At 47.5% G+C, this 12,982-nt stretch overlaps 1 protein-coding gene across 1 annotated transcript in view; it reads right to left on the reverse strand.

The window, feature by feature from the left end:
* Nucleotides 1-1,353: 1,353 nt before the first annotated feature.
* Nucleotides 1,354-12,982, reverse strand: part of hs6st3b (heparan sulfate 6-O-sulfotransferase 3b) — a 96,578-nt gene continuing 84,949 nt past the window's right edge. The window contains exon 2 of the mRNA XM_048979826.1: nt 1,354-4,906. Coding sequence (XP_048835783.1) covers nt 4,186-4,906 — 721 coding nt within the window. The 3' untranslated portion in view covers nt 1,354-4,185. The remainder of the gene's footprint in view (nt 4,907-12,982) is intronic.

Raw genomic sequence — 12,982 nt, forward strand, 5'->3', positions numbered from 1 at the left:
GACCTCCGAAACACAAAAGACCCCGGGATTGAGCAGGAAACAGCGAGTCATTGTTTACGGCTGTGAAAGGTCCCCTCTGCGGAACTGCATTTCCGCTCACTTCGCGAGCTAAAAAAAGTCAGGCAGCCACAGTCGTCAGCACTTTCTGTTGCAGGTTTTGAGTCTTCGGCGTCGGTGGCAGGTTCACCTCTGGTTTGCGTCGGGATGTTTTCACGTTCTGCTGCCGTTTCTGCCACCTGACCCTGCGGGGGACGACAGTGCCGCCCATGCATGTCGGACCATGGTGCCGCTCTTGCGTATGATGACAGCTGGGCTGTGAGGATGCATTAAATGCACTGGAGTGACGGCACACCGTCAGGATGGACATACTGTACTAAGGGTCAATTACACTTACAGTCCTGACCGCAGGACAGTAGATTCATCAAACTACCACACATCGATTTTTATGCTGCTTCACACTCTTTTTCTAAAAAAGGCAGCTGCTCTTCTTGGCTATTTTCAGTGAAAACACAACATCCTAAAGCTTGCGGATCCACTTTTTTTTCCCATAATAAGGTGAATTATGGGTAAGCAAGTTCATTTTTCTAGATAAAGTTTCTTCCTTTCTGGCTAAACCTCTTCCCTCTGAAACTCCGTTCACCTCTTCGAGGTTAATTGACCAAAATGACCCAGTTCTTTTCCACGCCGATCCTGCCCAGCAGCATCCTATCATTGTAGGTCTGTCTATATCTAGTTAGTAGAACTTCCTGCATCATCACAGTTAGTGGACGGGAGGTCAGAGGTCGAGGCTTGCATGACTGTAACCTTTGTGTGACCCCGGATGTAATCCTGACGCACACTGGCTTGACGTGACGGGTTAAGGTCATTGCTGGTATTGCTTCACCCCAGGGGTCACTGTGTCTTTCTATTGTGAAGACCTGCCAGCATTAGTTTCTGAGAAAGACCAGGATCAGTAGTGAAAATCTCATCATTTGGGTCAGAACTATGGAACACAGAGAGTGGAGGATGAAATGGGAGATTTTATTGGTGATACAAGTGGATTGGCAAGCCAGGCAAATGTACAAAATGAGACATTTCACTCTCAACCAAAAGTCTGGTCTCTGTCTTATATAAAGAGTGAAAATGTACCTTACATCCATAACGACCGAGAGCCTCTAACAGTTTTAGAAACCTGTCTCTTTAAGAACCTTTATGTGTCTGACAGAGATAAGATTTAGAAGATTTCTAAATTAAATATGCATTTAAGGAATCGCTTTTAACAAAACAATTGTTTTTTTTAATTTTCCACAAGACGAGTAAAAAATGCTGGTTCCACATGATTTGAGAGGCTCCAATTAACCACTGAGGACCATCTTCAGATGTTCTCCTTCTTTATTTATTTATAACATCTTTGATATGATCCAGTCAGCATTTCAAATATGTCAGAATATAAGTAGCAACATTGAGTGGCTTTGGGGCCTCCATTTTGTATACATAACAATCATTTAGATGGGGACATACAGACTCACACATAACTTTGAAATGGCCGACTTCGTATGGCCACACTGTAGATATCTGAAGAATGTGTTCTTAGCATACACATGTTTTCCTATATTTTACTTTTTTTTCCCAGAACAGAGGCAACTACCACATGTCTTCCAGCTGGATCTCAAACACAAATTACATGAGTAACAAAATCTTGATGTCAACCAGTCAGGAAAAAGCACCTTGAGTGGAATCGCTTCATCGAACTCTTTGATCCGGCTGTCGCCAGCATTCACTGGGGCTGCAGCCAGCTTAGACTATCTGTAATGGGGCTTCCTACGTTAGAGCCCAAATATTTAGAATGTGGTGACGATATCAGGTGTGTAAAATTCCATCCTTCTTTGGGAACGTTCCGTTTTAGCGCTGGGGAACCAAACTCCAGCTATACAAGAATGGAAGTTACGAAACTCGGCCTGCTTGGCCCCTTTTTCTACAGAAATAACACATTCACACGAAGACTCTCACACACACGTAGGCATAAAGACCCAAGCAGGAAGACAACCACACTGATATGGAGAAAGACACGTTATCATATATAGATACACATCCACAAGGCCACGAGCTTCTTGCTTCGGAAACAAGAGCATTTTTACCAGGGATATTGTCAGCATCTACCTGGATATCAGCATGTTCCTAAAATTCACCGGTGAGGAGACAGAAATTGTGCATGGTCTCTACTTTCTCTGAAAAGCTCAAATGAACTAGAAAGGGATCTGCATTGTTTTCGAGGAAGATTGAATCGGAACGTTTATCGCACTGCCTTATTTGACCTTCATGCAGGTGAAGATTTAAGCATGATAGGAGACAAACAAAAACCTACGAAAATAAACGTAAATCTCTGAGACTTCAGCACGGCAGAAGGGCCACCCCTGTAGTGCGGAACAGGGCGTCCGCCATCTCTCACACACCAAGCCCAACTCCTGAAACCGCTAAATCAGACGCGTGACCCAGGTGAAAGTGGCAATTAACTCTAATATAATGCAAATGGTGCTGGAACACAAGCCGGCGGTCACCCAGTCTCCACAGCTTCCGAGCATGTGAGGGGTCTAAATTCCTGGGCTTCAAGGGGTACTTTATACGACCTTCGTTTTATGACCGTAATAAAGAAAGAAAAAACTAAAAATAAATAAATAATAACAATAATCTCTTGGCATCTTCGCGGGCCTTTCATTGCCGGTTCATCCCGCATATATATATCATTTCGGGAAGGTAGATGAGAGCCTTAAACACACCCCAGGACCACACAGCCACACGTTCTCCAGGGGGCCTTGTGAGGCGGGCATGGCTGCCTTCGCCTGGCATTTGATGTTTCATTGAAACGTGTGGGACACAAATAATACGAGGACATAATTTTAAAAGGCCAGAGGTTGATTTCTGTGCTCACTGATGACACTTTACACAATGCCGGTGTTGCGGGTTCATTCGGGACAGTGAGGCGTCTTGAAAGAAGGGACCTGCAAAAGGCAGATTTTTTAGCCCCCCCCCCCCCCCCCCCCCAGGTGTTTTTTGCATATCAGCACGTCATCAATGTTGCTTCACTACTAAAAATGGCCCAAAAGGAACACTTAAGAAGAATGGCTTTAAAAGCGAGAACCACAATGTCTCCTCTTGTCCCCATTTGCAATATTTACAGCAGCTCAAAGGCTGCAAATAAATGAGAAAGTGTTGCACTCGGATTGTGCCTTAATATATACAAGACAAATGTACCTGCACTGTGATGCGTGTCTTTGAGCCATCAAAGACCGGCGTGAGATTAAAGACCTCAGAGTGCAGAACCTCCCGGCTGACACTAAGTACCTGTTTCAAATGTACATGTCGCATCTCGCGATTCTGATCCTGTTTTATCTTTGTCACACCCATGTCTGGGTTGCCGCTCTAAATATTTCAGGTCTGCACTGGGTTTTTTCTTTCATGAATTTCTACCGCGCATAATTATTCCTTGTGTTTCTGCTTCTTGTAAACTTTCATCCATAATTATATCGATCACCGAAAATGTAAAATAGCAGGTTGTGAAACTGATGTTTTTACATGTGGACCTCGCACCTGCACCGCGAGCTAGACGCCGGAATTAAGCTGCCCTTTTCTCCTTTTCCACGAGGCAAACGCCGACTCACATTTTTCCTTTCGTTGTTCATTATGAAACTTGCCGTACAAACACGAACAACAGATGTAGCTACAATTATCCTGATTCACCTAAACGAATGGGATTTTGTCGGCTAGAGAATTCGCCTGTATCCTGCAAGATACCCACAGTCCTTCAAATTCTTATTACAAGCACATGTTCAGCTTATTTCCACTGTATCTAATGGCGTATCTTCCTCTGTCGTTTGAAGAGACGCTTGCATGATAGTAACCGTAATGCCAAATGGCTGGAGCGGGATTTCTGTCACAGAAATATGTAAACCAATTAAGTGTGCCCAGGTTAAACGTTAAGACACCACAGAGATGCTCCAAGGTATGTTTACTGTGCAAGTCACAGGACTGGTGACTTTGGGGTGTTTCAGAGAACGTCAGAGACCAGATTACACTGAAGGTGAGTGAAAAGGGATGAATGACAGAGTGTGATGAGGGAGAGAAATAGAGAAAGAGAGATAAAGGTAATGCTGGTCTCTTTTTAGCCCCATTTTCCTCCAGGGGCTGCATTTCGCTGTGGTGACGTCATCACCAGCAGGCCACCTGGCTGGCGTAGTCCTGGGTGGTGGTGACCTCGGCCCCATCAGGCTCTGCCCCCCGGCGGTGCTTGGCAAGGAAGGCCCTCTGCTCACGCAGCCGCCGCCGCTCCTCACGCCTCCGCATGCGCTCCTCGTGGCGGTCCCGCTGGCGTGCAAACTGGTAGCGCTGCAAGAAGAGGTCCTTGGCGAATTCGTAGAGCTGCACGTCGAGGCCGTTGAGGGCCTCGATGCGGTGGCGCACGTCCTCGGCCACGTCGACGGCGGCGGCGCGCGTGCTGTTGATCTGCGTGAAGGCCGAGATGAAGCGCAGGCGGAACGTTCGCTCGAACAGGTACTGCGTCTTGCGCTGGAACTCGGTGAGCCCGTAGAAGGCCATGTTCTTCAGGTTGGCCTTGGCGCTGCTCAGCAGGGTCCGGCTCCTCTCGCTCTCGTTCATGGAGGACAGGTTGTAACAGCCCACCAGACTGAGGTCGGCCAGCATCCGCACCTGCCGGTTGTTGGCCAGGTTGGAGGGGCAGTCCATGAACTCCGACAGGGCCACCCCCGACCAGTCATCGCCCTGGTAGCAGGTAGGCAGCTCGTCCCGCGTGGGCGAGCGGCCATCGCACATGTGCAGCGACGTCTTCCAGGTGGCCCCTCGTTGCACGTGCTTCCACTCGCTCAGGTAGCGAGACACGGGGTCGCGCAGCAGCGTGATGTAGTAGAAGTTCCTACAGGGGGTGGCAGAGACACAGGAAACAAGGGTCTCAACTCAACGCCTAACGGAAGGTGAACAGATGCAGAGAAAAGCAGAACAGCCACCGCAGAACATCCCACACCGCCTGTCACCCAGATCCACCCAGCCGACGCCTCACAAGTCCTTAAAACAATCATTCGTCCGGCATCCACATGTATTCGTAGCTGCAGGGCTGCAGATCTATCAGTAGGGCATGATGAAAGCTCGTGCCAGACCTGGCCGTATACCTCTCTCTAAATCCACACCAGAGCTGTACCACTTTTTATTTCCACGAGCATTTTCACAGAGCTCACCTCAACACTTACACCTGTGTTTATATAATTAGCAGACGCTTTTGTGCAGAGTGACAGTCCGACAGGACGATTGGGGGTCAGAGAGCTGGGCTGGCCAGTGCTCCTGCAGGGGATCATGATCACACTCAAGGGTCCAGTGGAGACATGCCGACCATGGGATCGAAACCCACAACCTTCCGGAAATGAGCGGTTATCTCTAACCTTCTGAGCTACACATATGTTACACTCAGTACTCTTCCCACTGCACGATTTACAGACTTTTGGTTACAGTTCTGCATTACCTGTGAGGGTAGGGAATACTGTAAGTCCTGAGCAGCAGTTAGCATTTCGGATGTGGATCTGTGTCAGAAAGGAGTTTCTTTTTAAGGCTTTTAAAGCAGCATCAGCAGTCAGTGCTACACTTACTCTGGTACTACAAGTAGCACCTTATTATCTGATGGATAACCAAATGGTTGGTGCATATGACCCACCCAGAGGTGGTGCTCTCATTGTAATTCCAGTACAGCTCCTTACTTGAACTCTAGCACTCCCTGCTTTTTGCTCTCTCTCTCTCTCTCTCTCACTCACACACACACACACACACACATGTAGGGTATACCTATCCTTATGGGGCCTTAACCCCCACCCTGCCCTAACCATAACCATAAGTAACCAGGAAAAATACAAGAATTTTTGCATTTTTAGTTTTTTCATAGCAGCCACTGATTTTTATAAAATACAGTTTCCCCTTATGGGGACCAGGAAACCAGTCCTCATAAGGGAAAAAAACAGATATTTATCACGTTATGGGGACATTGTGTCCCCATACAGATAGGTATACCCGCTCACACACACACACACACACACACACACACTGCAGGTACAACGCCTAACATCCCTATGACCATATGAACCCTCTCTCTCTCTCTCTCTCTCTCTCACACACACGCACACACAGATTTGTACTCATGTTTCCACATCACTGCACCAACACAGACAGCTGTTTTGCCCATCGACCTCCCTGAGCCACACTTGCTGCGGCAGGGCTGATGTTAGAATTGGAGCTGTCATGTTTGCTGCAGTAACCGAATGTGGATGTTGTAGAAACATGAAGCCTGTCATGGCCCTGGAGAAGTCATGTTCACTTTTGTGCCTGAACACCACTTACTCAAAGCCAGCTTAACCCGATCGCTAAGCCCTTAATCAGGATTATGAGGCATGGACCTCTTCTTAAACTCTTAAATTTAGCATACGAACAGCTCATGGAGAAGTAGAGTTCTGACACTTTGTGCTCTGAAAGGGATGTTTTTAATTAAAGGTAATGCCATAATAATTTTAGTGACAAATACAAAAAATAACGGATTTATGGGTAAAACTCCAAATGCTCTAGAAGGTTTTGTCTAAGAGTGAAGCCACAAAGGCAGAGCAGCATGATGGAGGTGTAACGGTCACATGGACAGAGGGAAATCATCCGTATTCCATCTTTAGGAGCACGCCGGTGTTGCAGGGCTGTTTCTAAACAGAGACCACAGTCTAAAAGGCTCTTTCTTGTTCAGTACAAATGCTATAATTGCCAAGCGCTAGCTGGGAGAAGGATCTATGACAGCAGAAATGCGAAGCTCTGGGCTGACCTTATCAACCTGGACCTGCAAACGCATGCAAACTTCACTACCTTCCGAAAATGACAAACCGGCACATCCCAGCGTCCTCCGGGAGAAACCGTGATTAGGGGCCGTCCGTTATTTTCCCCTCCTGAGGTTCTGACTCCAGCCTGCTGCCTTGCCGGGTGACAGCCGGCTCCCGGCGGCCGGCCGATCGTCGCCGGTCTCATCTGCTACAGACGCACTGCTCAGGATCCTCATCCAACTCCGGCAAGCTGCCGGCTTCACCAACACTTTGGGGCGGCTGACCTTTTCTGCGGCAAAGCCGGAGCCCCTCCCATACATGATTCACTTTCACACTCCTACATGCTGAAATGTTTATTCTTTAAATAATTTCAAGCATCCTTAGCTGTACTCTCGCTGACTGAATTTAGATCAGGCGACGGTAGTTCTGTACAGACTTCTGCATCGTCGTATTATATTTGTACTGGATTGATGGCTGTTTGTTTGAGGAGCTGTAGATTCTGTTTTTTGCCCCCCCCCAGGTAAATTCTCCAGCCTATTGCAATGAATTGGGGGTGGGAAACTCACTGGGGGAGGGGAGGTGTTTGGAATTGAAAGATGATGACTGGCACTTGTCCAAATTAATTTGATGGTGTCTGTTGATCAACGAGGCCTATAATTCAGAGCCGGTGAGATGTGAGACACCGTGGCTGCTTACCCACAATCCCTTGGGGCAGCAAGGTCGCTCCCTGCAGGACAACCTGATTGTCCTTGGGTGACACGTTTGGCTGGGATACTGCTGACCGAGAACGCGGAGAGCGAGTGGCTACAAATCTCCATGGTGATGGCTGCAGGAGCCCGAGGGGGGGGGGGGGGGGCAGAGCGATGAAGCACTCAGACCTATAGGTGGCGCTAGAGTATGGTGCCCCCAGTCACCTCTATGCCACAGTGCGACAGTTATTAGCAGAGGTGCACTCTGGGTAAACATGCTCCGCTCTGCTAAACATCTGTTTTGAATATCTGGCTTGGCATATCTGTACAGTAATTAACAATATATGACACAGATAGCTGAATTAAAATGGTCTCTAATGCAATTTAAAAGGTTATTATAACAAAGGGAATAGAGATATTCCCAGCTTAATCCATGCCATTGTAGAATGAATGCAGAAGGGGCAGGGGAACGGAAACAGGAACTTAAAGACCCACCTCTCGAGTTCCCCGTGATCCTGACAACGTGGCAGGACCGGAGTTAGGAGGTAATGATAATGCAGGGTGCAGGCGGCGACGTTTAGACAAGTTACTGCAAAGAGCAGCGGCGCTGCGTCGCCGGGGGCGACAGGATGGGCGGGGGAGGGGATCAGCGCACCGTCAGCTGCCAGCCAATCCGCCCCCTTCCCGCCTGCGTCGCTTCCTCATTAGCCCGTCTCAGGGTACGCGGGCGCACGCTGCCAATGCCTCAAATGCCCCCCGGAGAGCCTAGAGGGGTCGTTTCGGGATACATCCTTCGGAGTGTGTCGCCGGAAGCCCAGGCGTTCCTGCCGTGTCTCTCGGGTGACTCCCCACTCTGATACACGTCAGCGATTGCGGCCTACAGGTGACATACGCAGCCGGCTCTGATCTCACACCGTCATGGCAGAAACCACCGTAGAGACCAATGGAAATGCTTTTAATACAAAGTCAATAATTTGGTCCGTTTCTTAACTATAATCACATATACGCAGTATGGAAGCATAACACCGAATAACGACTGAATGTTCTGGAAGCTGCTGTGACATGGAGCTGCTGTTCATACCGAATTTGGTAAATCAGAAATTAATAATAAATGCGAGACATATTGTAGCTCTCTGGGACGCGCGGCTCTCATTCCAGCTCGTACTGTACAGCTGAAGCAGGTTCCGCACGGAAGGCCGAGGTGCATTTCATTAAAATGCCTGACGCCCCTCACCGATCCACACAGCACCGTGATTTATACTCATATACCACATTTCCACTGCGTAAAATAATGACACATTAAGGTAAACGTTCCAGGTGAGGATGCTGAGCACTTATGAAGCACATTACGTATTTCACCGTCATTAAAAAAGGCTTGAGATGACTGGTAAATGGGACGCATTTACGGTGGGGGAATTCAGACGGCGCTGGGAGACGCTAACTACAACTGCAGCTCCTTCACACGATACCCAAGTGTGGCTCCAGCGGAGCGGTAGCGGGAAAGGCTGGTATAAATAGCCATCCCCATTACATCACCCAGCAGGCTCTGTCCTTGTCTCTCAGGACTTTATCTTGTATAAATCCCTGGGTTCCCATTTGCTGAAGTGATCCAACACGTAAATCCCTTTAATTGGACCAAGTTAGCCCTTTATATATTTGGTCTGCCGTACTGCTGACAGCAGTACTGTCAGAAGCCTCGGGTTCCGATGAACTAGGTTCCTCGGTACCAGAACGTCTCAAACAAACCGAAATGCTCATATTTATTCTGTGTTTTGCTCATCACTCATTGCCCCCTGCTGGCTTGTCCTCCGTTGTCGAATGATTCGCCGACACGCTCAACAAGAGTTATTAAGCTACACGAAGAACATGATTCAGGTGATGATGGTCTGTGTGCTTAGGAAGTGGGTGGGAGATGGGGGGGGTCTTTAATTTAACTACTCTTTGGGGGGGGCAGGGATTTAAACGACAGTGACGTTCGTTAAGCGTACAAGACCGAAGTCATTACACAAATACAATTATCGGTCATCGCTGACGCCATCCATGCCTAATTTTATGTCCGTCTGCTGTCACTTGGGAACCCGTTGGTACCGGACTCTTCCTAGCCAGAGAATGAATATGGGCAGATTGATGAGGCGCATGGGCACCATGCAAGGCAGGGAAATGAGGGGGAAGAGGAACATGCGAATGGCGGCTCGCAGGCAGCTGACTGTGTCCAAACGGACCACACAGGAGAGGGGCTGAACATGGAAGGTTTGACAGTTCAGGACATAAGCAGGTGTGTTATCACAGGTCATTGTGGGGACGTGACTCAGCCCCCCCGAAACAGCAAAAGACAAAGGCTGGGGTGGGTGGACATTGTGAGGCAGATCATCCAGGCAGCCATGCTGTTCAGACCCCCCCACACTTTAATTCTGTAATTAACTTTAATGACAAAAATCCAGGTTGCTGGCACTGCTCGTGACTGCATACCGCCAAAGCCGGAAACTGGAAATTTAGCCTGCTGGTGCTCCACCGGGTTGGGGGGGGGGGGGGGGGGGGGGGGGGTTTGGTGGAGGAGGCGGCAAGGTGTCAAAGTCTGGGGAGGAGGAGAAAGGAGATCTTTATGGAGGCCGAAATGCGAGTGACTCCTTCGCTGGTGACTCCTCTACTGCAGAAAGTGCATCATGTTACACATCAGAATGCGGAGAGCTGAGGGACTGATCTCACTGATCTTGCTGATCTCGCTGATCTCGCTGATCTCACTGATCTCGCTGATCTTGCTGATCTCACTGATTTATGAAACATGTAAACAAACAGGCATGTTGTGTCGCCAGCACAGGATTTATTAACACGCGGAATCTTCCACCCACACACAAAAGTATTGGCCCTAATTTCACTGCATTGTGTTATATATACTTACGCATCATGTTATGAAATTAAAGCTGTTTCGCGTTCCCAGGTCTGGGTTTTCAGAGATTCAGGACGTATGTTCTGTGATTCAATTCCTTTCCTGTGCTTTTGTTTGCATAACTTGTTTATCCACAATATTCCTGTGGTTCAATAAGCACATCCTGATTTTGCCGAGTTTGAGTGTCCTACTGTCAACAAGGGAGGGGCTTGCGTTCACTTCTTTAACCAATCACAGACTTCATCATATGACATCATTGATGTTAAGCGGCAAAGTGCACAGATTTATAGGGTGTACCTGTTTTATTGTGTTGCTGCCTTTTGTTAAGGGGCATGTCATAGGTAAACTAAATATAGGAATATGCTTTATACATACATATATATATATATATATATAGCAATGAGATGAAATGAATGGAGCAATGAAAGGGTGAGTCTTTATTGCACGATGAAGATGATAATGCCAACTACAAGGCTTGAACCAACAACCTTCTGATCACAATTACTGAGGCTGCCGAGTGAAACACTGCCCCCTGATGTCTGGAAGCCTTGAGTTTGAAAATGAGAAAAAACTGCAGACAATGCAGTGATGTCATACAATGAAGTCTGTTACTGCTTAAAGATGCTAAACTCAAGCCGTCTCCCTTGATGACCCAGGGACACATCAAACTCGGCAAAATAACGACGCCCGATTTAACAAGCCTCTCATTAAGATTTCGGTATGCCTGTTACACATTCTAAATCAATGCTGCCCCCTACCTTATAATACAAGGAACATTCTAAGGAGTGCTGTGTCGGGGGGCACCCTGTAACTTTTCAGGCTGACCTCCAGCGCTGAAGCCCTGTCTGACGCCCACTGAAGCGGAACTCGCCAAACTGGTGTCAGCTTCTGCCGTTGTTGGGTCAGCACTTCCGAAACTTGCAGTCACCCCTCCGGCTTCACTAAGGGAGGAGGCTCTGCATGGGAGGGGGCATCACTGCGCCGCCTTCACCCCCCCATGACTTTGCAGCGATATGCTATCCCTAGGTAAGGCCCAAAACCGGAGGTAAACTCTTCCATAAGTTTACGACGAGATAAATGTCACCTCATTCCATCACCTGATCGTCCCCTCTCAGCATGTTTAAAGTACAAACCAACAACTGGCCTCACAAACATAATATTCAGCAGTCGCAGTGTGACCTGGCATATTCATTTGCTCCGTATGACCTTAAACCACGTCCAGAAAATAAAAGGCATCACAGCTCCAGAACTCATAACACCAGAAGGTTCCAGCTCCGTAACGGACTGAAATGGGGAATCGAATACCACTGAAAGAGTCGAAAGAAGCTGTGCACATGCGACTTTTGCGTTCCCATAGTGATGGTGTTTTTTCGAAAATAGTTTTCATGGTTCGATGTGCTGGAAACTCCAGCTAAAACCATTTCCAGTGGAGCTCGCTGACTTAATGTAAGCTCCTTTGTCCTGCCTCCAGTGTGACATTTCAATTTTAAACGAGCAATGATGAAGCCTGACTTGGCTTTCACCCCTGCAGGAACCCCGCTTTGCACGCTGAACTTATCGGAACGCTGCAAGACGATATTTAATCCGTGTTATTTACGGTCACTTTAAATGCCGCTGCACGACGGCGAAGCTATTGCGTTTCATTAAACTGTACATCAAGCAAGAAATCAGATTCAACAATCGATTTTTTTTTTTTAAAGTTCCTTTTAGTCGAGCTTCCGTTTCATAAGTTTCAAAGACACAACAGTGACAAAACACACATGTAATAATTTCCCAACACTGTGACAGCAGAAAGTCATCCGCAGAAAACCTGCAGCATTTCAGTGCACGTTGCTCTTCAGGAAATGAGTACGGACAGGGTGAGCTGCGAACATTTCCAGTCACCTCCTCGGCGGTCCAGATGGGGGCCAGTTGGGGTCTGATTCTGTAAGACTGTTCACTCAAGGCATTAGGTAATAATGGTACAATGGTACATACTTTAAAATGACCACCCTACCAACTACTTCAGGCTGAAAAGTGAACAAACTCATACACAGTTTCCTCTTTCATGTCGGTCACTGAGGCCAAACATTAATATTCAATTTGCTTTTTGCTTTTGCTTGGTTAATTGGAGCAGGTCCATCCACGGATGCCCTTGAGATGTTGTGTCTGTTTTTATTGAACTTTGAACCACTAGACTGTGAAAAGGCCAAACTGTGGGGAAAAGAACAGCCCCCCCCCCTGGGGAGTGCCATTATAATAATTAAAGGTTTGGTTCAGTCAAACCGGCTAAATACTAAATGTTGGCACATTCTGATAAAACAGACAGTTCGACCGATTCCGGGAAAGACGCGCGACGATTTTCAGAGCAGAGGTTAATAGAGGGTATAAGAAAATAGCAAGAATAAGATTAATCCTGATTGATCAAGAGTGGCCCTTGATGTAGCTGCTGATATTCAGTCGTGTAAACTGGCCTAAACAGGTATAAATTGCTTTGGGTGTAAGGATCCACCGAGCGACTATAATGTAATGTGCTAAATGTGCCATTAATTAGGATAACGAGAATAACAATAAACTACAGGCCTGTGGATTCTTGT

This window comes from Brienomyrus brachyistius, chromosome 16, assembly GCF_023856365.1.
Source record: "Brienomyrus brachyistius isolate T26 chromosome 16, BBRACH_0.4, whole genome shotgun sequence".
Taxonomy (NCBI): domain Eukaryota; kingdom Metazoa; phylum Chordata; class Actinopteri; order Osteoglossiformes; family Mormyridae; genus Brienomyrus; species Brienomyrus brachyistius.